Genomic DNA, 23,234 nt, shown 5'->3' with positions numbered 1-23,234 from the left:
AACCTCCAAAGAAGGAAGTGTTTAATTAATGTCAGCAGAACAGCTGACAGACTCAAAAGTGATTTGCTTGTCCACATTTGACAAGCTGGTTCTGCGGCTGCAGATTTTTTTAAAAAATCACCACAGATCAGGTCTGAACGAACAAGGACAGCAACATAGAAAATACTGGAAATGCAAAGGGGATGACGGCAACAGTGGCTGGATGCTCTGTAAGTGAGTGAACAAAGTATAGTAAGTGCTGAGAAAATAACTAGTATGGAGGAAACATTAGACTTCTTTTTGTTATATCATTGCTTATTAATTTGTTCTTATCTGATCTATTTTTAAAAAACAATGAACAATTATGTTCCACCCACTACCTACCAGCAGATGGCAATAGAAGGATACTAAATATATTGTAAGGATTTTCAGAAGGTAGCTGTGTTAGTCTATTGCAGCCTGTATTGATTCTCATGTTGATTCCTACTAGTTGGAACATACCTGAAAGAATTTTTAGTCAGGGCTTGGATCCAGATTTACTCTGGATCAACTGCACTGATGCCCTCTCCTTCCCACAGCAGCCCCTCCAGCCCCATGAAAATGCTGCACCGAGTCAGGAAACCCTGCTGAATGGGGTAAACAGCTGTGGCTGCAGGAGAATCCCCCAAAATTGGGCGGAGGAACCTTCTGCAAGTGCAGCCCTTCTCGCGGAAGGTCCCGTCTCACAGAAGCCAAACCCTGGATCCAACCACAGAAGAATATTTAAAATAAGAATACATACAGCATAAAGCAGCTTGGAGTAATCTTCTGCAGTGTGTAATCGTGGAGGTTGAGCAGTAATCCTTAATATGAAATTGGGACAGTGAAGGGACATGATAGGGAAATAGGGACACTTTCATCCGTGAAGTGCTGGAGGATATATGATCCCAGGGCATGGAAGTCATTAGAATAAAACTAATCTGGTCTTGGTCTAAATGGGAGACCACTTGGGATCCCTATAGACTTGCCTTTAATACTATGTTGGAAGAAAAGTAGGATATATGTAATAAAAATATTTTGCAATCTGAAACTAAAATAGAAACCCTTTTGAAAATCTAAACTGTTTTTCTTAGTTAAATCAAGACAATCACAGATATTTTTCCCAAATCTTTGGCTGTATTGCAATGGTTGTTTCAATTTGTAGTCTTCAGCTAAACATTTCCTATCCATGGGTTAACAATATATTTTACCAACGTGTGTCTTTTAACAGTATTTATCCAACATAACAAAATAAACTGCAATTTGATATACTTTTTTTTTACAAAACATTTTATAAATATTTTTACAAAATGTATACAAAGCAATTTCAAGTGAGACATACTATACAAATGAAAGTATTTAAGCAAATAAAAGTCCATACCACACTGACAATAAGTGACACATCCTCTTTCAGTAAAGTCAGTCTGTAAGGCCTCCCAAATCTAACAGATCAATTATGCTGACCTTTTGAATCAGTTATTTCTCATAGTTGCCAGCTAAAAGTTTGTTTTAACCTTAGACAATATGGAAAGACATCCAGGAAGTCAAGAGACCAATCCTACAAAGCAGTTAAGCACAAATAAATGACCTTCTGGATTCAGGACCATGGGCTGCATAACAAATTCACACTTTTTTTTACAACAAACAAAAATATTTTTTACTGCATTACCAATTAAAATATTCAGAGCTCTAAAACCAAGTTCATTTTAATAAATAAAATACATTAGCTACCCCAGGTTAATTTAGCTGAACTTCGTTCAGTGGGTTCCCAGCACAAAATGTTGGGATAAATATAAGTATTATTTAATCCACATTGATGAAGTGCATTTCAGATGCCTTGGCTAAAACTTTTATCTAAAAGTAAACTCTGTCACATAAGATTCAAAATGTATAGGCTTTGTTTTGGTATTTAGGTTCAGAATATTCTGTACAGATGATGGAAACTTTACATTCTCCGATAAAACCAAAAGCAGGTGGATCCATGGATGGGTATCACATCTGTCATACTTCCAATCAGATACTAGTTCATTTATGTGACTGGTGCAACATACACCCTGCTTTCCTAGACATTCTCATTATGGTTACAGTTCAATTAATTTTTCCTTTGCAAAATCTTGAGGGGAAAAGCAAAGACTGTCTATATCACTGATAAGAAATACCAGACCCCCATGCCTACAAAAATGAACCAAAGTGAATGCCAAATCATTATTTTTAAGCCTCTCAAATGACCGTTGCAGTGGAATGTAGGGGTTCACAAGTCTGTAACAAGAAGTGAAGATAAAAATAAAACAAGAAAACCCTCTGTATTTCTATTCCTGTCAGGGATGGGTTGCATGTTAGATGGTATTACTATTTTGCTGAATTTGATTAACTTTTATTATTCCATAGTGATGCTGTCTGGACACAAGGCCAGTGGTGGAATTCAGTGTTGACTAAAAGACAGCAGAAAATAGCTCTTACATCACAATTGAATTGGAGTAATTAAAGCAAAACTCAGCCCTTTTTCCTGGGCATTCTGGCAATCTGACTGACAACCACAGTTGGTCACTCTTGCTGCATCGCAAACTCCATGGAGCTCCACAGATTAATGCAAGAGGCAGTTCCCCCATTCTTATAAGTATCAGGGAATGCTTGATTTTCAAATGCTTGATTGTGCCTATACGCACCCTGTAGGCTATGATTAAGTCAACTTGGATGTTTTGAAATATGGCTGTAAGGGGAAGTTACAGTTCGCATGTAACGACAACCCAGAGTATGGGTTGAGTATGGGTTGTTTTTAAATTGTGGGTTGTCATTATGTGCAAACCCTGCACCATGGTTTAACTATGGGTTATTAACCACAAACAACCCAGGAAGAACACCCATGGTTTACTGTTGGGTTGTGAACTCTGGGTTGTTCATGGTTAACAACCCAGTTAAACCATAATGCAGGTTTTACACATAATGAAAACCCACGACTCAACAACAACCCATACTCATCCTATACTCTGGGTTGTTGTTATATGCAAACCAGGTCAGACAGTTTGCCTTACAAACCACACATCTCTGTCTTTTTGAGCAGGCATACATGCCATATCCCTCTTACTAATGGCACAAAACCAATGTACCTAACAGCACTGAAGTAGGCTTATATATTTTTTAAAAAACAAAACAGCATGGCAGCATAGAAGGAGAATGACACAGATTAAAATAATAAATAAAATAATATGGTCATACTGGTCAACATGACCACCAGCCAAATACAACCATGCATGGGGTTCCTTTGGCTCTAGATTATGAATTATATGCATATATATATATATATATACACACACACACACACACACACACATATATACATACATACATACATATTAAATGGGATAGTAGATTAACTTTGGTTTGTACATATTTTGGTAATTATAATTGCTGCTGCAGGTGACTAATATTGTTGAACAACAAGAAACAGAGAAGCAAAAAAACCCAACACTGGCCTTTGAATTGTTCAGATTAAGGCTAATATCTCTTTAAAGTATAAACTACTACTATAATGACACAATATTTTTTAAAAGTGCTTGTGATACTTGGTCTAGAAAAACATTTATACTACTTCAGAAAGACTTGGTTTGACTATATCCAATTATAAAAAGCAAAAGCTCTTCATGAAGTATGAATGTGTATATATATATATATGTATGTATTTATATAGAATTTCATGGCTGTGCCATAGCCGCCTCCTTTACAATTTTCCACCTACTAGCTTCTTAGTCTAGCGTGTATTGTTTCATGCCATACTGTGGTGATTAAAACTGTACAGTTTCATTCCACTGAGCAAATCCCTCTGTAATGTATTTGTTTCTGCTCATGGAGCAATAAAAAAGCACTTAAAGTATAAAGCCCTGTAAACACTATGATGACAATTTCTCTCCTTTCAGTTTCTCTCTCTCTTCCAAACCTGAGAGATAGGCATTTCTCAGTAGAGGTTCAGTGGGATTTTTAACCACAAACATTAGAACTTAAAATCAAGTGATGGGAGAGGGGTGGACGGCATGGGTTTTTTTCCTATTAAATGTAAATTCTTGACATTTTATTTAATAAATCTGTTACTAGACTGTGATTGTCAGTATATTATCTTGTTACATACAGCCTACTGAACTGCAGTCTCATTAAGCTGCAACATTAAAACAGTTCTCACAAGCAGTATCATAATGGGCTGGTTTGGATGTAATGAGTTTAGAAGCTTTCACTTCCGTTTTTGATCAACTGCAGCTTGTTGTGTTGTTCAAACCTCGACAAATTGTGCTTAAACTTAACTATGGTTGGTGGAAAGAAGCCAACATCAAACCATAGATTATGAAGCTGGTTTGTTTCAATTAACCATAGTTAAGATTTAGGATTGAGACAACATACTAAACTATGGTTAATCTAAACCAGAAATGAAGCTTCTTATCTCCTCCTTGCAGCCATGCCAGGGGAGGAAAGTGTGCAAACCTGAGGCTCGCTGAGGCTCATTCTTGTAACACTAAAGCATGGTTTAGCATTATGTCCAAATGCAGCCAATGTGAAGCCCCTACTAGACAGCTTGCTCTTAAGAATTAATGCTACTGGAATACCTCACTGTAACCACAATGAGTTTTGCTCTCAAACACAGAACAAAATCTACTTTAGAAAGGGTAATCTTTGACATATGTCAGGCTGAACTTGTGGTGTCATTGACATTTGCTTCTAAAAGAAATATGTCCATGGTACTGCAGCTATTAACACTCTAAGATGCTATTTACAGCGGCTTCTAAAAGAGAGTCAGTTTCTACAACACCTTCACTGTGTTCTGGAATAAATTTCTCCAGGCAGTTTTCTTGTGAAGCAATAAGTGAAAAGTTCGGATATTCTAATTCTAGGGAGCCACTGCCAGCTGCCTCACTTTGTGGCTGTCTCCCAGTCTTTTTCAGTTCCAATATGTTTTTGAATGTAGTCTCTAAACTCTTATTGAGCAGCAAATCCTTTTGGGGTTTCCCAGAACCTTTCAAGTTATCTGGATGCATATCCTCATTCTTTGGAGAACTCCGAGGAGTTTTGTCTTGGAGGGAATGATTGTATGTTGTTTCTGAGTGAGAATCAACTGTATTCCGACATGTTTTATTATGCGTACCATGATCTGCACTTGATAAGGTTTTTGACGAATCATCTTCAGAACTTAAAGAGTTTTCATTAGACTTCCCAGGGTCTGTACCTGCTATTTTTTGTTCAGAAGCAGCCATATGTTGGCTTTCAGGAGAGCAGCTTGATTTCTCAAATGTTAAAGCTTTTGTGAGATTTTCTGATTTTTTAACAGAAATGGTTCCTTGTTGTGGACTCACAATATTGTTAGGCACTACATGAAGTTTGTTGTGATTTAAAGACTCTGCTGTGCTTGAACTTGACCTGTCTCTGATTTGGGTATTAGCAGTCTGGTTCTGAGAAGTTAAAGATTTGCTTGATTGATGATCACTTTCACTAGGCTGTGTTTCATCAGCAATCTTGTCCAATTGCGTGGAGGTACAACAAAAGTCTGTCAGAAAGCCATCTGAAATGTGAAAACAAGTCTTTCAGTACTGAATAACAGCATATCAGGGACAGTAAGGGATAAGAAATAGAGCATAGCCTTCAAACTTTTCAGAGTTTTAGTCCAAACATACATTAGGGAACCCACTTCTTAAATTTTTACCATGTATCTGTATAGTGAGTGGGTCCCAAACCACCAGTTGAAGGCCAATTAAATAGAGTAACTAGTGCATATATAATAAAATGTGGTTTTAGTGGGTTTCAGATCCTAGATTAAGGGGAATCCTGGTTAGTGTTAACCACAGTTATGGTCAGTGACAATGTTTCCTTTAACCACAATTAAGACAAGAGGGAGGAAATTTGTTCCACGAAGAGAAGGGTGGAGAGAACATACAGTGATTTCTGATTTGTTACCTATAGCCAGCGAGTCAGGATTATGTCTGCACCAGCCCACTGTTGATGATCTCTACTTTCAATATTTATCTTACTTTTTTCCTATTTGTGCACGTATCTTATGGTACAACAACTTGAAGCTCCATCTCTGACATTGGACATCATTATTCCCTCAATTTCCACTGTTCAGACTGTGAGTGGTATTGCTTATGTAGTCAAAATGGCACCACCCAATGTCCAAGTGGGAGGCATCAGCAGACCTGGGGGAACCCCAAGGTTTGCAGAAGTACATAAAATCTATGGAAAACATCCTAAATGGGGAGGAGACCCCTGAACAGTCCAATGCTTAGTGATCACAGAATAACTGACCCCTGGGGGGAAGCAGGAATGAAAAATGAGGAGTGGGGAGGGAGAATGGAATGGCTGGAATTCTGAACAGGAACACTCTACCCTGCAACATTTTGTTGCAGCTCCCACTTGTATATCCTAATACTGACCTCATTTCTCCAAATGCCAGTCCTTATGTAGCTAAAACAGCACCAATCACAAACAAGTGGGAGGTATCAACATACTCAGGAGGTACAAAAAATCTTTAGGGAAAAAAAATCCTACGGGGGAAACCAGATGCCCCACCTCACCACTGACCCCCATCCAAACCAATCCAATAGGGGCAGAGCATGCTCAGCGGACACAGAATGCTAACGGACTGGGGGAGAGAGGATGGAAAACCAGCCTTGGGGATGGAATGGAGTGGGTGGAAACATGAACAGGAGCGCTCCACACTGCAACATAATGCAGGTCCCACTTGTATTTATAATTATTGTTTGTTTGAATGCAAACTAATGAATCTATAGATTTTAACTTCATAAATATACCTCTGTTTTATACATTAACTGCTAACAATGCAATCCTGTATATGTCTACTTTGAAGTAAGTCCCACTGAGTACAATGGGGCTTACTCCCAGGTAAGTGTGGCTAGGACGGCAGACCTAAATCAGTAAATAAACTTTAGGTTTGACACATATGTCAGTACTGCATATATTTGTCAAAATATCTGTTTTTTTCTCCTGTCCAGACACAAAATATGTTTGCTGTGGTTCCAAAGTTTCTAGAAATCTTACATCTTTATATCTGACCCACAACTATAACTCCTTGCAGCATTATAATTTTACTTATGGCTTGAAGGAACACATTTATAAATACTACAGTCATTATCTATAGGTAAGACTTATTTGTTCCAAAATAGTTAGTTCATACCAGGATCAACTCTTGTAAGACGTTTATCCCGGGACAGAGTTTGTCTTTCTTCCTGGTTAAACATCCTGTCAATCATGACCATTTCTGCAGAAGGATTTATCCTCTGGAAAAGAAAACAAACAAAATAACTTCTGATGTTATGAACAAGTTTTATTTGTTCAGCTTCATGGAACAGAATGAATTCAATGATGTTTTACTCCCAAATATGCATAAGATTGCAGGCTTTACACCAGGGATGGGGAATGTGTGGCCCTCCAGATGTTGTTGGCCTAGAACTCCCATTATCCCTCATCATTGGCTATGCTGGCTAGGGCTGATGGAAGCTGCAGTCCAACAAATATCTGGAGGGCCACACATTCCCCATCCCTACTTTACACCTAATGCATTTAAGTCAGTGTTTGCATCAGCTCTGCTAGCCTTTGAAACAATTTGCCACATTTCAGTCTTAATCCTTATGTGGTATACTTTGCCATATACACGTTTTACAGTATATACTTGCTAATTTTGATTAAATATACCAGATCTGTGTATTTCTCTCCCTATCTATCTGTTGTTAAATAGGAGGGTGCAGAATTAAGAAGAAAAACATTTAGAAGCCTCTATGAAGAATTACGATTGTAAAAGGCAGGCATGATGTACTCAAATATTTATTTATTTATTTATTTATTGCATTTATACCCCGCCTTTTTTCCTCTTGCAAGGAACCCAAGGCGGCTTACATTATCCTCCTCCTCTCAAGGAGTATCCTCACAACAACAACCCTGTGAGGTGGGTTGGGCTGAGAGTCTGTGACTGGCCCAAAGTCACCCAGTGGGCTTCCATGGCCGAGTGGGGACTAGAACCCGGATCTCCCAGCTTCTAGTCCAACACTCTTGCCACTACACCACACTGGAAAGGACAGAAGAGGATGGATGCAGCATCTGCTGCACTAGAAAGAGTTGTAAAATGTTAATCTAAATAGCCATTGTTAATTCAAAAAATATCACAATAAGCAGGGGCCTGTATATTGTGGCTGGACTTACAAGCCAAGTTTTACTTCCTAGTAACCAACTGCAAACAAAGTCCATTCCTATCACTATTTCTTACTTCTATGCAAGGATGCTTAGCATTACACCTTAAACAGATTGATAGTTGTATTTATTTCCAGTGGAGTAGCCGTGTTACTCTGCTGCAGCAAAAAAGAAGAGTCTTGTGGCAGCTTAAAGACTAACAAATATATTATGGCATAAACTTTAGGCACTTGATAAATAAATAGTATTGTTTAAACCCCTTCATGGATCACTGCCTTGTTGTGGCGAAGGGGCTTGCGTAACTCAGTGAAGCCATAAGCTATGCCGTACAGGGCCACCCAAGATGGACAGGTCATGGTGGAGAGTTCTGACAAAATGTGGTCCACTGGAGAAGGAAATGGCAACCCACTCCAGTATTCTTGCCAAGAAAACCCCATGGAACGTATCACAAGGCTAAAAGAGATGATGCCGGAAGATAAGCCCCTCAGGTCGGAAGGTGTCCAATATACTACTGGGGAAGAGCAGAGGGTATTTCCAAGTAGCGCCAGAAAGAGTGAAGTGGCTGGGCCAAAGCCGAAAGGACACTCAGCTGTGGATGTGTCTGGTGGTGAAAAGAAAATCTGATGCTGTAAAGAACAATATTGTTTAGGAACCTGGAATGTCAGATCAATGAATCAAGGTAAGCTGGAGGTGGTCAAACATGAGATGGCAAGATTGAACATCGACATCTTGGGAATCAGTGAACTAAAATGGACAGGCATGGGCGAATTTAATTCAGGTGACCATCATATCTACTACTGTGGGCAAGAATCCCTTAGAAGAAATGGAGTCGCACTCATAGTCAACAAAAGGGTGGGCAAAGCACTACTGGGGTACAATCTTAAAAACGAAAGAATGATCTCAGTACGAATCCAAGGCAAACCATTCAACATCACAGTAATTCAAGTCTATGCCCCAACCACTGAGGCCGAAGAAGCTGAGGTTGATCGCTTCTATGAAGACCTACAACACCTTCTAGAACTAACACCAAAAAAAGATGTCCTCTTCATCATAGGGGATTGGAATGCTAAAGCAGGAAGTCAAGAAATCACTGGGATAACAGGCAAGCATGGCCTTGGTGTACAAAATGGCCTTGTAGGCCCATTCCAACCCTACTATTCTATGAAAATGAAGCAGGACAAAGGCTAATAGAGTTTTGCCAAGAGAACACACTGATCATAGCAAACACTCTTTTCCAACAGCACAAGAGGCGACTCTACACATGGACATCACCAGATGGTCAATATCGAAATCAGATTGATTATGTCCTTTGCAGCCAAAGATGGAGAAGCTCTATACAGTCAGTAAAAACAAGACCTGGAGCTGACTGTGGCTCAGATCATGAGCTGCTTCTTGCAAAATTTCAGCTTAAATTGAAGAACGTAAGGAAAACCACTAAACCATTCAGGTATGACCTCAATCATATCCCTTATGAATATACAGTGGAGGTGAGGAATAGATTTCAGGGATTAGACCTGATAGACAGAGTGCCTGAGGAACTATGGACGGAGGTCCGTAACATTGTTCAGGAGGCAGCAACTCAATCCATCCCAAAGAAAAAGAAATGCAAGAAAGCCAAGTGGCTGTCTGATGAGGCTTTACAAGTAGCTGATGAAAGAAGGGAAGCGAAAAGCAAGGGAGAAAGGGGAAGATATATCCAACTGAATGCAGAGTTCCAGAGAACAGCAAGGAGAGACAAGAAGGCCTTCTTAAATGAACAATGCAAAGAAATCGAAGAAAACAACAGAATGGGAAAGACTAGAGATCTCTTCAAGAAAATCGGAGATATCAAGGGAATGTTTTGTGCAAAGACGGGCATGATAAAGGACAAAGAAGGCAGGGAACTAACAGAAGCAGATGAGATTAAGAAGAGGTGGAAAGAACACACAGAAGAACTATACAGGAAAGATCTGAATGTCCCTGATAGCCATGATAGCGCGGTCACTGAACTTGAGCCGGACATCCTAGAGAGTGAAGTCAAGTGGGCCTTAGGAAGCATTACTAACAACAAAGCTAGTGGAGATGACAGTATTCCAGCTGAGCGATTTAAAATCCTAAAAGATGATGCTGTTAAAGTGCTGCACTCAATATGCCAACAAATTTGGAACACTCAACAGTGGCCACAAGACTGGAAAAGGTCAGTTTACATTCCAATTCCAAAGAAGGGCAACGCCAAAGAGTGTTCAAACTACCGTACAATTGCACTCATTTCACATGCCAGCAAGGTGATGCTCAAAATCCTACAAGCTAGGCTTCAGCAGTATGCGAACCGAGAACTACCGGAAGTACAAGCTGGGTTTCGAAGAGGCAGAGGAACTAGAGATCAAATCGCCAACTTTCGCTGGATCATGGAGAAAGCAAGAGAATTCCAGAAAAATGTCTATTTCTGCTTCACCGACTAAGCTAAAGCCTTTGATTGTGTGGATCACAACAAACTGTGGCAAATTCTGAAAGAGATGGGAGTACCAGACCACCTTACCTGTCTCCTGAGAAACTTGTACGAGGGTCAAGAAGCAACAGTAAGAACTGGACATGGAACAACCGATTGGTTCAAAATTGGGAAAGGAGTACGACAAGGCTGCATATTGTCACCCTGCTTAACTTATATGCAGAATACATCATGAGAAACGCCGGTGTGGATGAATCCCAGGTCAGAATTAAGATTGCCGGGAGAGTTATCAACAACCTCAGATACGCAGACAATACCACCCTAATGGCAGAAAGCGAAGAGGATCTAAAGAGCCTCTTGTTGAGGTTGAAAGAGGAGAGTGCAAAAGCTGGTTTGAAACTCAACATTAAAAAAACGAAGATCATGGCATCTGGCCCCATCACTTCCTAGCACATGGAAGGGGAAGAAATGGAAGCAGTGACAGATTTTATTGGGCTCCAAGATCACCGCAGATGGTGACTGTAGCCATGAAATTAAAAGACGCTTGCTCCTTGGGAGGAAAGCTATGGCAAACCTAGACAGCATAGTAAGAAGCAGAGACATCACCTTGCCGACAAAGGTCCGTCTAATCAAAGCTATGGTTTTCCCAGTAGTAACGTATGGCTGTGAGAGCTGGACTATAAGGAAAGCTGAGCGCTAGGGATGCACGAAAGTCGCTTACCTGGTCTCGCAGCTTGCTTCGCGGTGGGGGGGAGGCGCTTCGCTGCTCCCCCCGAAGTTCAGGCCAGGGGGGGAGGCTTCCCGCCTCGCCCGGCCGAAATTCAGGCCGGGGAGAAGTGCCCCGTCTCCCCGGCCGTGAACTTCAAAAGAAAAAAAAAACGCCCCTGTGACAGGCTACGTAATGATTAACGTAGCCTATCACGGCTAGATCTGCAAAGTCAGCCGTGATAGGCTACGTTAATCGTCACGTAGCCTATCACGGGTGACTCTGGAAAAAAAAAAAGCACGTACGCAAATGGCAGCCCCCATAGGGAGCCGCCATTCGCGTTCCTTATTTGGTCCCTGTAGTCTACGTAAAGATTTACGTAGACTACGGCATAAATAAGGGCAATGCTATTTGCGTGAAATCCTCCATCTCTGTCTACTTTCAGCCAAAACACTTCCTCTTCCTAGGGGCTTCCCAAAAGAAGGCTCCAGGACCAGCATGGTCATTTTAAAAGTTTTTTTCTTTCTTTAAAACAGCATTGCTTTAAACAACTGGTTTACCACTCAGGCACACCTAAGACAGCCTTCTTTTGGGAAGCTCCTAGAAAGAGGAAGTGTTTTGACTGAAAGTAAATGGAGACGGAGGATTTCAATGGAAAAAAAAACCCCTACATATTTATGAAAAATAGCAATTCTTACCGAAGTTATGCAGACTCACAGAGATGGCTGGGCACCAGAATTACGGTTGTCGGTATGGATTTATCTTCATAATTTTTGGAGCAGAAAAAAAAGAGGAGAATTCCGGGGGCTTGTGAACAGTAGAACAGAGCACTGGCCGCAAATTGCGGAAGTCAAGCGGCACAGAAGGTGCACAATTCATACATCCCTACTTGGACCTTGCTGTTCCCATGTAGTTGCCTATGAAATGCCAGGAGACTGCTTCTGAGCAGGCATGCCTCATGAAGGGAGGCAGACATCCCCACACTTTCAGATCCCACCCTCAAATTCTTTGATATTCATGAAGAACTTTGGTGGAGAAGGGAGTTCACCAGAGGGGAAACAGTCCTGCCCAGGTCTGTTGGTGAAGAGAAATGTCCCCAAAGCCCAATAAAGGTTTTCAACCTCTTTTGTGAACATCTATTTTTACTGCTAAAATATTCAGGAGCAGAGCACACAATGGGAGACATGGGCCACGGAGTTAGATGAAAGCTACACAAGCTACTGTATTAGAACAAATCATGTAAAAATTAACCAGCGTGGGCTAGGATGCACAAGTATGAACACACACACACAGATGCACAACAGCCCAAACAAGACATGACATTTGTTACATGGTTAGCCCTGGCATGCAAGGTTTTTCTAGCCAGTGTCGGGAAGGGGGCGGATCTTTTGCTCCCACCGCAATCCCTACTGGAATGAAGCATGGGGGACACCTGCTATTTGTAATGAGCTGAAAGTGTAACCATCCCCCATGCTATAGTCCCCATCCAGTTCAGCCTGCCCCACACCAGCTGTTTGTTAAAGAAAAATCTTGCACATCAAGACTAAGCATGTGACAAACATCACATCTAGTTTGGCCCAAGGATACACAGATACAGCTTTTTTTATTAGTCTTACCATTGCATCTTCCATGAGCAGACATCTGTATTTATTTAACATAGCCTGTGTTCTTTTCAGAAGTTGTGTGGCTACAGATTCAAATTCATTATCCACTGAAAAGGCATAAAAATACATTTAGACAGTAATACTTAATAATTTAAAGACTGCTCTATAATTTCTTTTTCTTGCATTTTATCTAGTACCATACATAACATTTAATTTGTTTAATTTCTATAAAAGCCCACAAGCACAGCTTTTTTGCAACAATCTGGAAAGCAAAACATTACCTTTCCTTAAATCCTCTTCTGTTGGCAGTGATCCCTGGCACACATGATAAGAGAGGAGTCTCTGGACTGCATCATTTAAAGATATGAACTGACTTTTATCAGGAGTCACAGCATGTGCCTGGTCCTTCTGTAACTGCTGTAGAATACTAATGGGAAGATTACTATTGTTAGTTGTTTACAATAGAACCATATGTGTGCAACATCTTGAGAAAACTCAAGGGTCACAGAGAGAAGAAAAATGTCTAAAGCAGAAATATGAATAAAAGGAAACAACTTACAAGGCTCCTTTAGTTAGCTGTTTCGCAGCAGGCCTCTTTTGTCCTATTGTATGGCCATCCACCTAGGTCCAAAACACATCTCTATTACGCTAGCATAATGTTATTTTATAAAAACAAATAAACTGTTTTCAAAAGTCTCCTGAAGGTACCTTTTATAGGTGGCACAAATACAAACAAACTATAAACCTTAGGCCTGGGGGCCAAATCTGTCCCTCCGAGGGTCCCCAGAGGTCCATGCCCCTTTCCCCTGACCTCTTTACCCCCAACCACTTTGTCCAATTATTTGATGGTTTCTTGGCTTTTGTGCAGTTTATTCTCCATTCCAAAAGGCTAAAATGCTTCTACCAAAGCTTAATTACTGGCAGCAAGAGCTTTAAGCTAATATATACTGGTATATGGGGCGGGGGGAGGCATCCCTTTTGCTTTTGCTCCCCACTGGAAAGCAGCCCCAAAGAGCTTCTATGAAATGGAATTCACCCTCAGGCTGAAAGAGGTTCTGCACTCCTGGTATAGAGCTAAGGTGGTAAGTAGCAACAGGTATGCTAAAACTACGTCACAAATCACAATGTTAATTAGTGTTGCAATAATATTACTCCAATGAACAAGCACATACAATCTGCATAAAAATAATGAGGTTGAATTGATGAATTCTGTTGGAAACAGAGGTTCACCAAGAAACAGAAAACACTTTTATATATATTATCTAATTAAGTTTAGTTTCATGTAATATTTAGAAGTGAAAGAGATTTTCAAATATACCATCACAGACTTCCTCACAAATTACTCTGTGGAAAGATTATTATTTTCAATCTAGAGAACAGTATGAACAGGAAGTGATTGATACACTGTTGGACTTGTACATTTTCACAAAAATTTAAGGGGAAAAAATCAAAGGAAAAAATGTTCCCTACCTGCACATTCGGTTGGGCAAGAGATGATCCTACTGTTTTTTCCTGGTGTGGCAGTGCTGTTCCTATAGACTGTTGTGTGATTTTGCTCCCAGTATCTTGTCCTATAAACATGCATTATGATGACTCTTTAACAAAATTTGTCAAAACAAATACTTAAGCGTTATTTAGAATCTTCTGCCTAAACATGTCAGTCTGTGATTTAAAAATGTTTTGCATCTAGACATACATATGTAACTAGGAATGCTTTTAGATAACTGCTGCATGCTATACAATACACAAATATTTATAAACTAATAGCATGTTTCTAAAAATATTTTATGAGCCTGTGAAATGTATGTATGTATGTATGTATTTCATTTCTATACCGCCCAATAGCCGAAGCAATCTATAAGCCCATATCTGAGCATGCCTAAGTTGCATTCAGACATAACATTAAAAACAGAGGATGAACCAAGTTTATTCCCACCTTCACGATGTATATGACATACATCCTAGTGAATAAATCACAGGTTCAGTCTTGCCCCCTCCCCATGCTTCAGCCACTTGACTAAATCAGACAACTTATTCAGAAGGATTTTCCGTAAGAATAAGTTAAACATGTTCATTTCTTAAGGAAAACCTAATCAATAAACCGAGTGTAACTCTCCTGCCCCTCCACCCCAAAGCCAATAGCTGGGAGTTTAGCTTTTTAAAGGGGGATCTGTGCACACAGCCCAGCTGCTAGAAAGGGGATGGGAAGCATACATGCAGCCCCCTAGTTGCACACAGAGTTCTCCAACCAGTTAGACATACATCCGTGGAAGCCTATATGCACAGTGTGTCTTGCTGAACTGGGAAGGCAGGTTATAAAATCATGTATCTATACATTGGCCCAGTTCAGACGTCACAGTAAGGCAGAATTGCTGAGAGTTCTGGCTTGCCGCAAATGAGCAAGTGTGCTGGCGCACACTGCTCAATCACTCCCAGTTGGTTCCTCTTGCCAACTCAAGTGGCTAAACAAACCAGGAAATCTCTGTCTGTGGTTTGTTTGCCATTATGTCTGAACTCTGATATCTGGCTTGTTGCTTACGACGGCTTATGATTCTGGATTGTTAGGAGAGAAATTGCATGCATATATTTCTGAGAAATTACTGTAGAACAAACTTCAGAAAACAGTTCCAGAGCTCATGCATCTTCTCTTTGCAACAGATACAAATAACCTTTCCTTTTCATATCTTTCAACAGATCGTTGGTACTCTTTAAAGCTTATCATATCCTTTGGAAGTCATGTGGGAATCAATTTGCAATTTAGAAATTTAGCAATTTATAAAGTGCTTTTTTACAATGTCCACTTTCTACTACCCTTATACTAACTTTATCTCTATGCGTATATCTAACCTTATAACTATGGGTACCTCTTAACAGCACAGCCTTATCTTAACATCAGCCTATGAGCTCAATCTCATCAAATAATATTTAAGACCACATTAGCCCCAAGCCTTTTTTGGACTTTAAGAGAAACCAATTTCATACCTGAGAAGTTGGGGAAAGCTATTTTAAAAAAGACTTTATCTGACCTGGCAATGTATTACCTAGAAGACTTGTTAGCTGAGGCTGTCTCAGGCTATCCTGTGACTTTGATGATGGAACTGAAGACGCCAGGTTCGTAACCTTTTTTTGAGCCTGTAAAGATTCCACACAGAAATACCACACATGTAATTAATGGTTAAAAACCAACATCTCACATCCAAAATACAAAAAGTAGCATATAAACATTATTTGTAGGTTCGATTTTATTATCTTGCACTACTTATAAAATAAGCCCTTGCAAACAGAGAATTTGAATTTATTTATCTGATAGGTGTGCATACAAAGACCATGCCCCTTTTTAGCAACACTATCAGATCGTATGTGTAAGATTTTAATGAAACTGGTAACACATTACTATGCACACTTGCTTGGAAATAACCCGTTGAATACAGTTAAGGCTCACTTTTGAATAAACATGCATAGGGGCAGGCTGTCAGATTCTCACTATGAAAAATAACTATGAGCTTATTTGTTGCACTTCTTTCCTTTCTAAGGTTTCTGCACTGGAAAAGAAATGATCACATACTTTCTACTACATGGTGGTTTGGCTACAGAAAGAACATGCAGAGATTCTGTTCTCCACCTGGCCTAGGGCCTCATGGAAATGGAAATTTCCTTCTGCATTGCATGTTTTCTGTGGTAGGTATGTGTGGAGCCTGATCTGAGTAGGCAAATCATTGGTGTTGAAGACTGTGGAGGACATGCTACAGCTGGTCTATAGAACGTATACATATGCAGGCCAACAAGCCTAACGATCTAAGCTGATACCTACATCTTAGTGTCTGGGCCAGTTCAGGCATAAAATCTCAGTTTATTAAATCAAAAGCAAACATTATGCCTTTGGTTTAATCTTTGACCACATACCAGGATATGAAACCAGGAACAGATTGTAGTTTCATATCCTGCTTTGTAGTCCATTCCTAGTCCAGATATAACAGGAAACTAGTACAAACATACATTAAACAGAGTAATTCTTCTCTCACTTGAGAATACTCTAGGTAACTTCAAAGCCCTACTTCTCATCTTTCCTTTTTTTGGATAAATGTCTTATACCGCCTCATCATGCAAATTACAGTCAATGACATTCAGTCACCGTCTACAACGATTCAAACATTTAGTATGTTCAGCATGATGAGAACAAGATGCAGTGAGCCTTGCAATCACATGCTCTACCCTTTCCTCTCCTCCCCCAGTGTGGTTGTGAAAAGAGAAGTTTCTGCTTCCATTTTAGATAAACAGCAGTTTAGTGTTATCTCTGAACCTTAAACTGTGGTTGATGTTAACAACAGTTAATTGAAATAAGGCAGCTTCCTAAACCATTGCTTGCTCTCATCTTTCATTTTTCTTCATAAATGTCTTACACAGCCTCAACATGCCAATAAATGGCATCAGCTACAATTCAGATGTCATACTAAACTATAGTTTAGAAGCTGTAAGGGTAGGCTGCATGATAACACCCAACCAAGCATCATAAAAAGATTTTTAATTTTCTTAAAATTACATTGATAAAGATTTTGAGCTTGCATCAGTCCATACCTGGCCAAAGGAAAACTGTGGTTGGGTTACTGATGTGTGACTAAAGGTGCTGACAGCCTTGGAAGAAGAAACTGGAAGACGATGTGATACACTGACTGATAATTGCATTCTATTTTGCTGTGTAAGTTGATCTCCAGCATAATTTCCACCTGAAGCAACAGACTGGGCTGATGGACCAATGTTGGGATGTACTGTGGCAGAAGAACTCACAACAGTAAACCGGTTGCTTGATGACATATTTGAACCTGTTGATTGTCCAGGAGACATTGTGGTAAAGCCTGTTCTACCTTGGGAAATGTTTCCTTGGCTAGGGGATAAATGCAACACAGCAGAAGATGCCTGTTGTAATGGAACCTGGCCACTAACAATTTGAGAAGTCCCATGGTTTACTATAACTTGGCTTCCAGGAGCTGCAAATGTCTGACCAGAAACTAACTGCACAGCATTTTGATTATTCAGCATCTGTCCTGAATATGACTGATTCGTTCTAAGCATGCTTGTGGAGTTCCTATTCAGCATAACATGCTCAGTGGATACTTGGCCAGAAACAAGCTGTGAAGGCTGATTCTGAAGAAGCTGTCCATTTATAGTCTGGACATGGTGAACTGAATTAGGATTTACTGACAGACTTGTGGGTATAAGAAATTGGTTCTGAGGTGCATGAGGCTGTCCCATAGGAGAATGGATAACAATACTACCACCGGCATTACTTACTGCTTGTGAAGTAACTGATTTTCTTGTATTTTGTTGGCTAACAATATTGACAGACATATGTGGACCAACTACTGAATTTTGAGGTGAGTTTGATGAAGCAAAAGGAATCCCTTGTTGCACATGATGCTGCTGTATTCCCAAGCTATTCACATTGTAAGTGGTTTGCTGGCCCATCGGAATAGGCTTTGGTTGAATATTGATGGGAACTTTGTTAGAATTTGGAGCAAGACCCCTCTGAATAATTATGTTATGAACGGGCAAAGATGTTTGAAAATTTGTACTATTAAATGGAACAGTTACAGGTTGTGCTACTGGGCTTGAATTTGAGTTGCCAAACAATGAGTTACCATTAGGAGTTTGTCTATGAACCAAGAGTCCACCACTCATATTTGCAGGTGCTTGCTGTCCACCTCCCTTCAAAATAATATGAGATCCTTCAAGATTATTGATGGTCATCATAGAAGGTTGATTACTAAATGAACCAATTAACTGTATCTGTCCAGAACCACCAATCTGACTGCTGTTTGACAAATGCTGGCTGGGAACACTGATCCCCACATGTTGCATAAAGCCATGTTGCACACCAACTGTATTGCTTGCGAACGATGCTCCAACTGGTTGCTGTACCACTTGAGTAACTCCTACAGGTTGCAGCGTCTGACCTGAGTAATTAGAAACATTAGAAGCCTGAGTAAAAGATGCTGATGAGGAAGGATGAAGCTGAGCTTGTGCAAACTGTTGATTGGAGCCTATGTTGGCATCCAGATATGCTTCTTCTGCCAAAGTCTGTTCAGTGATATTAGCTTCCTGCAAAGATTTCTGAAGGATATCAAAAGGCTGATCTTCACTGAGATCAGGCAATGGAGAAGATTCAAGTTCATCGTCAAGAAACTGAAGGCTACTTGGCAATTGTAGTCCATCACTGGGCCCCTCACCAAGCTGACCACCCACACCTTTGATTGATGACTTAGGATCAGAGCTCTGAAAGGGAAAAAACATACAATACAAATCACTTCAATTTGTATAAAATTGTATTGTATTTAGACTGCTGCTCATTAAGGAGTTTTTTGTCCCTTGTTCAAAACATGCCTCAAGAATACTGGTACTAACACAGCCAACTTTACCATTAGAATAATAAACATGACTGCTATGCAGCCCTGTGCAAGAGTGCTGGCACTTTTTGATCAAGATTTTCAAGCAGCACTCGTGGCATATTCCCATACCATCTCAACAGAAGCCCTATGCAAGGTTAGTTACAGTAGGCTGGAAGCCCAGAGCCCAACAGACAAGCATCAGTGAAGCCAAATCCAATGGCGGCTTTTCAATCACCCCGCTAACAATGGAAAGCAACAAGATGCTAGTAGTGGCTAAGGCACAAACTGGTGGCAAAAGCTCAGTGTACAAGGGCAAGGGCTCTGCATTCTCCTCCTTTCTTGTCTGCAATAACATAAAAGGCAGAAGGTTTCCAACTGCGATTTTACTGTGGGATATTGTCTGCATATTATTGTGTCTATGTCTTTGTAGACCTTTACTCTCCTAATACAGGACCCATGAAGGAATATCCTGTGGCATTGCTGAGAGGCACTCAGTTCTTGCTCTATGCAAGACCACCACAATAGCCAATAGGAGTTGGGTGCCCTTCATTCATGCCTTCTCTTCTCTATCACCCACTTTGAAATACAGTTTCCACAACTCAGGCCTACCAAACACTGAATCTTAGTTCCCACAGTTCCTGTGTCCAGTAACCAGGCTTAGGACAAAACAACATATTCCACCTACAACTCATGTTAGTAGACCTAGGCTGCTGCTTCCCTCCTGCAAAGTGACATAAAAGGAATATTTGAACAGAAAAGTGGTAGGCAAGAGGAGAACAACTTTTCTCCAGCTGGGGTTCCAGATCCATGTTTGTGATGGAAAGAGAGATTTGGAACCCCAGCTGGGAGGCAGGAAGGGAAACTGCAGGTGAAAGTAGTGGACAGAAGAGTTAAGTACCTTTACAGTGGAAAAACAATGGCCAGAGTCTGCTATCGTTGACCCAATTCGCACATAACAGTGGCAAATCGTGGGCTGTGTGCCACAGCCATTTTGAATATGCAACCTCTGATCGCCCCAATCAGAGGTTATTCTGTGACATACAAACCCAGATACGAGAACAATGGCAAATGAAAGAGAATAGTGATATGTGGAGAGAGAGAAATAAGTGGGGAAATGAAGACAACTAATCAGAGACAAGGAGGAGAACTGAACTAAAAAATGAAGGCGAAAGACAATGGCACATATTAAGAAATGGGTAAAGCAAGAGGCCAGCTTTTTCTTGGAATACATTCAGAAAAAGCTGGTGCTGTTAGCTCTGGATCTCAAATGGAGTAACTGATCTAGTCCCATGACTAGATCTGCTGGCTGGAAGGGATCCAGTCTGCTGTTTCAAATGGGGCCCTTTTCAACTGACAGTTCTGCTACATTCCTAAGAATGTGCAAATATTAACAGATCCTCTAGCATGGAAGTCTCTAGTCCTTACCAAACAAAAACATCTCTTTTCTAAACTGTAAAGTCTTACACGGTCTGATGTGGGGTATTTTAGAGAACTTCCTATTCTGAAAGAACTGCATGCCCCCAGTTTCTTAGGTCATGTTCTGAAGCCCTGCTCTGGGTTTCATCTTCATCAGAAGCCAGACAGAAGGCTACACAGAGCAGAGCTTTTTCTTGTCATGGTGTTTGTACTCTGGTATTCCCTCTGCAAGATTTCCAGGCCTATTGTTCTCTTTTAGGAAACTGGCAAAATTCTTTTGTTTCACACGGTCTTCTGGCTACTCCAGTATGTATTTTAAAGCAAACATAAACTTAAGGTAGAACCTTTGCTATTTTTGTATAAATGTTTATCAATTCAACAATGTGAGAGGAAATTTACAGAGCAATCCTATATATGTCTACCCAGGATTACATCCCATGGAATTCAACGAAACTTATTGCCAGGTAAATGTGTATAGTGGGGCCTTCTACATGTTGTTGGACAGCAACTCCCATCAGCCCTTGCAGCATGTCCAATGGTCAGGGATAATAGGAGTTATAATCCAACAACATCTGGAGGGTCACATGTTTCCCACCCTTCGTGTATAGGATGGCAACCACAGTCACTCTCTTGCTTCCATTTTGCTTCTAGTGTAAAATGCAAAAAGGTAAAAATTGGGAGATTTTTAAAAAATGAAGGATAGTAATGGTGAACTATTAACATTATCTGGAAATGAGATGGCAGTAAAACATTATATTAATTCAAAAGATATATTTGCTCAGATATTATGCATATAATATGTGTGCAATAAAATGTAAATTTTGTTATTTAATCTTCCATTTAATTGCAAATTCTTATCATGCCATTAGGCACTATCCCATCCTTATACTATGGTCTAGCTAACATAATTGTGTACCAGCACACTGGATTCTATACTAGACTAGCTAAAGCAAGTGCCCAGAGTGTAGAGAGTCACTAAAGCCCTGGAACTGTACTTACATTAAGGCTGCAACACTGGTTGAGTGTAAGAAAGAGCAAAGTGCTTTGCCTACACTAGAACTAGGGAACCAGCTGTCATCAGTGCGGGCTGGTGGCTACAATTTCAATGGGGCTGTAGATCCATTCTGGATTCACTCTAAAGGAGCTATCCCAGGTGCTGAACATAATCCCCAAAATAGATTCAGCACCTTGGATAGTTCTTAGAGTGCTGGCTGGTTCTGACTGAAACCCACAATGGATTCACAGCCCCACCAAAACTGGAACTACTAGCTTCCACTGGCTGTCATAGATCCATGGGTCCTAAGCGCATCCTTCTAGCCCACTTCCTCTTCCATTCCAGTTCCATAGCCCTGGTCTGGTAAGTATAGGGGACCTAGCAGGAGCTTTGGAAACAGAACTCACCTGCCCTCCACCCCACCCCCACAAAATATTCTGCCATTGCAGTCTTGCTCCAGCTAGATGCTTCCCCCACCAGACAAAATAGGCTGGGGTGGGGAGGACAGCCTCCTGTTGCCACTGCAGAGCCTGGTGTACAGTGTCAGTGGTCTGTTGTGAATGCATGTGTACAATGGTAGTATAGTGTGTACATTTGGTTCCCTGGTGGTCTCCAGGGCTTGTTTGTGGCCCTGGAGTATTCCATGTTTTGCCCTCCAAGTGTGCAGATGAGGCTGAATCAAACGGAAAAAGGTTAAGAAGACTAGCTGACTGAAAATCGATGTTTAAAACTCAATGGTATATATACAGGTACACCAGAACTGGAACCTAAAAATCCTGCTTCTACTCCATTCAATTATATACAGCATCAGCAGACCAAGACAGAACTGAAAACCTACAATAAAATTACACTTTTTCCCCTGTATACTTACACTGGTATTGGCGAAAATAGAATTTGAGTTGGCTGCAGAATATCCTGCATTAGTCAAGTCTTCGTTGTTCTGTTGCAGTACAAACATAGAAAAATAACATTAAACTAAGAATAGTACAATTACTAACATTAGATTTATATTTAACATATCAGAATGTGACTTACAGATTTACTGCCTGCTCCATGTAGGAAATAATTCAGTGCCTGCGCATCTCTTAAAAAATACAAACAAGAAAAGTGAGATGGGCCAGTCAAGTTTGCATTTGTTAAAATATTCTAACTTTAAAAGTTGTTAAAATATCATTTGACACAAACAGGAAGAGTCCCTCTGAACTGTATCACCTGAGAGCTGAGACTGTATTCCTCAACTACTTAATTTAGAGTATGCAATCAGAAACAGAAAACATGGGTTGTTTTCAGCAAACCATATGAATAGTGTACATTTATATCTATCTATCTATCTATCTATCTATCTATCTATCTATCTATCGTGAATTTAATTGTCATATTATGCTTTTAAAAGAGCTCCCATCTTATTATAATCAGAGCTATATCTATTCCAAGCATCACTGTCTGCAGGACCAGCTCCAAAGTTTTTTTAACCTTTGGCAGGAGACCTGTAGTAGACTTCCCCTTACCATCACAATGGGTACTG

The 23,234-nt window shown here is 40.3% G+C and overlaps 1 protein-coding gene across 1 annotated transcript in view; it reads right to left on the bottom strand.

The window, feature by feature from the left end:
• Positions 1–1,284: 1,284 nt before the first annotated feature.
• Positions 1,285–23,234, bottom strand: part of BICRAL (BICRA like chromatin remodeling complex associated protein) — a 37,431-nt gene continuing 15,481 nt past the window's right edge. Inside the window, exons 3-12 of the mRNA XM_084828912.1 lie at positions 22,745–22,793; positions 22,581–22,649; positions 17,492–19,186; positions 15,958–16,048; positions 14,387–14,487; positions 13,476–13,537; positions 13,198–13,343; positions 12,929–13,023; positions 7,169–7,271; positions 1,285–5,539 (exon numbers count right to left, since the gene is read on the bottom strand). Coding sequence (XP_084685038.1) covers positions 4,734–5,539; positions 7,169–7,271; positions 12,929–13,023; positions 13,198–13,343; positions 13,476–13,537; positions 14,387–14,487; positions 15,958–16,048; positions 17,492–19,186; positions 22,581–22,649; positions 22,745–22,793 — 3,217 coding nt within the window. The 3' untranslated portion in view covers positions 1,285–4,733. The remainder of the gene's footprint in view (positions 5,540–7,168; positions 7,272–12,928; positions 13,024–13,197; positions 13,344–13,475; positions 13,538–14,386; positions 14,488–15,957; positions 16,049–17,491; positions 19,187–22,580; positions 22,650–22,744; positions 22,794–23,234) is intronic.

This window comes from Heloderma suspectum, chromosome 1, assembly GCF_057233095.1.
Source record: "Heloderma suspectum isolate Gila_16-S chromosome 1, 16-S_ref, whole genome shotgun sequence".
NCBI lineage: Eukaryota > Metazoa > Chordata > Lepidosauria > Squamata > Helodermatidae > Heloderma > Heloderma suspectum.
Note: the sequence above shows the minus strand (reverse complement) of the source record. Positions and strands in the feature narration are given on the sequence as shown.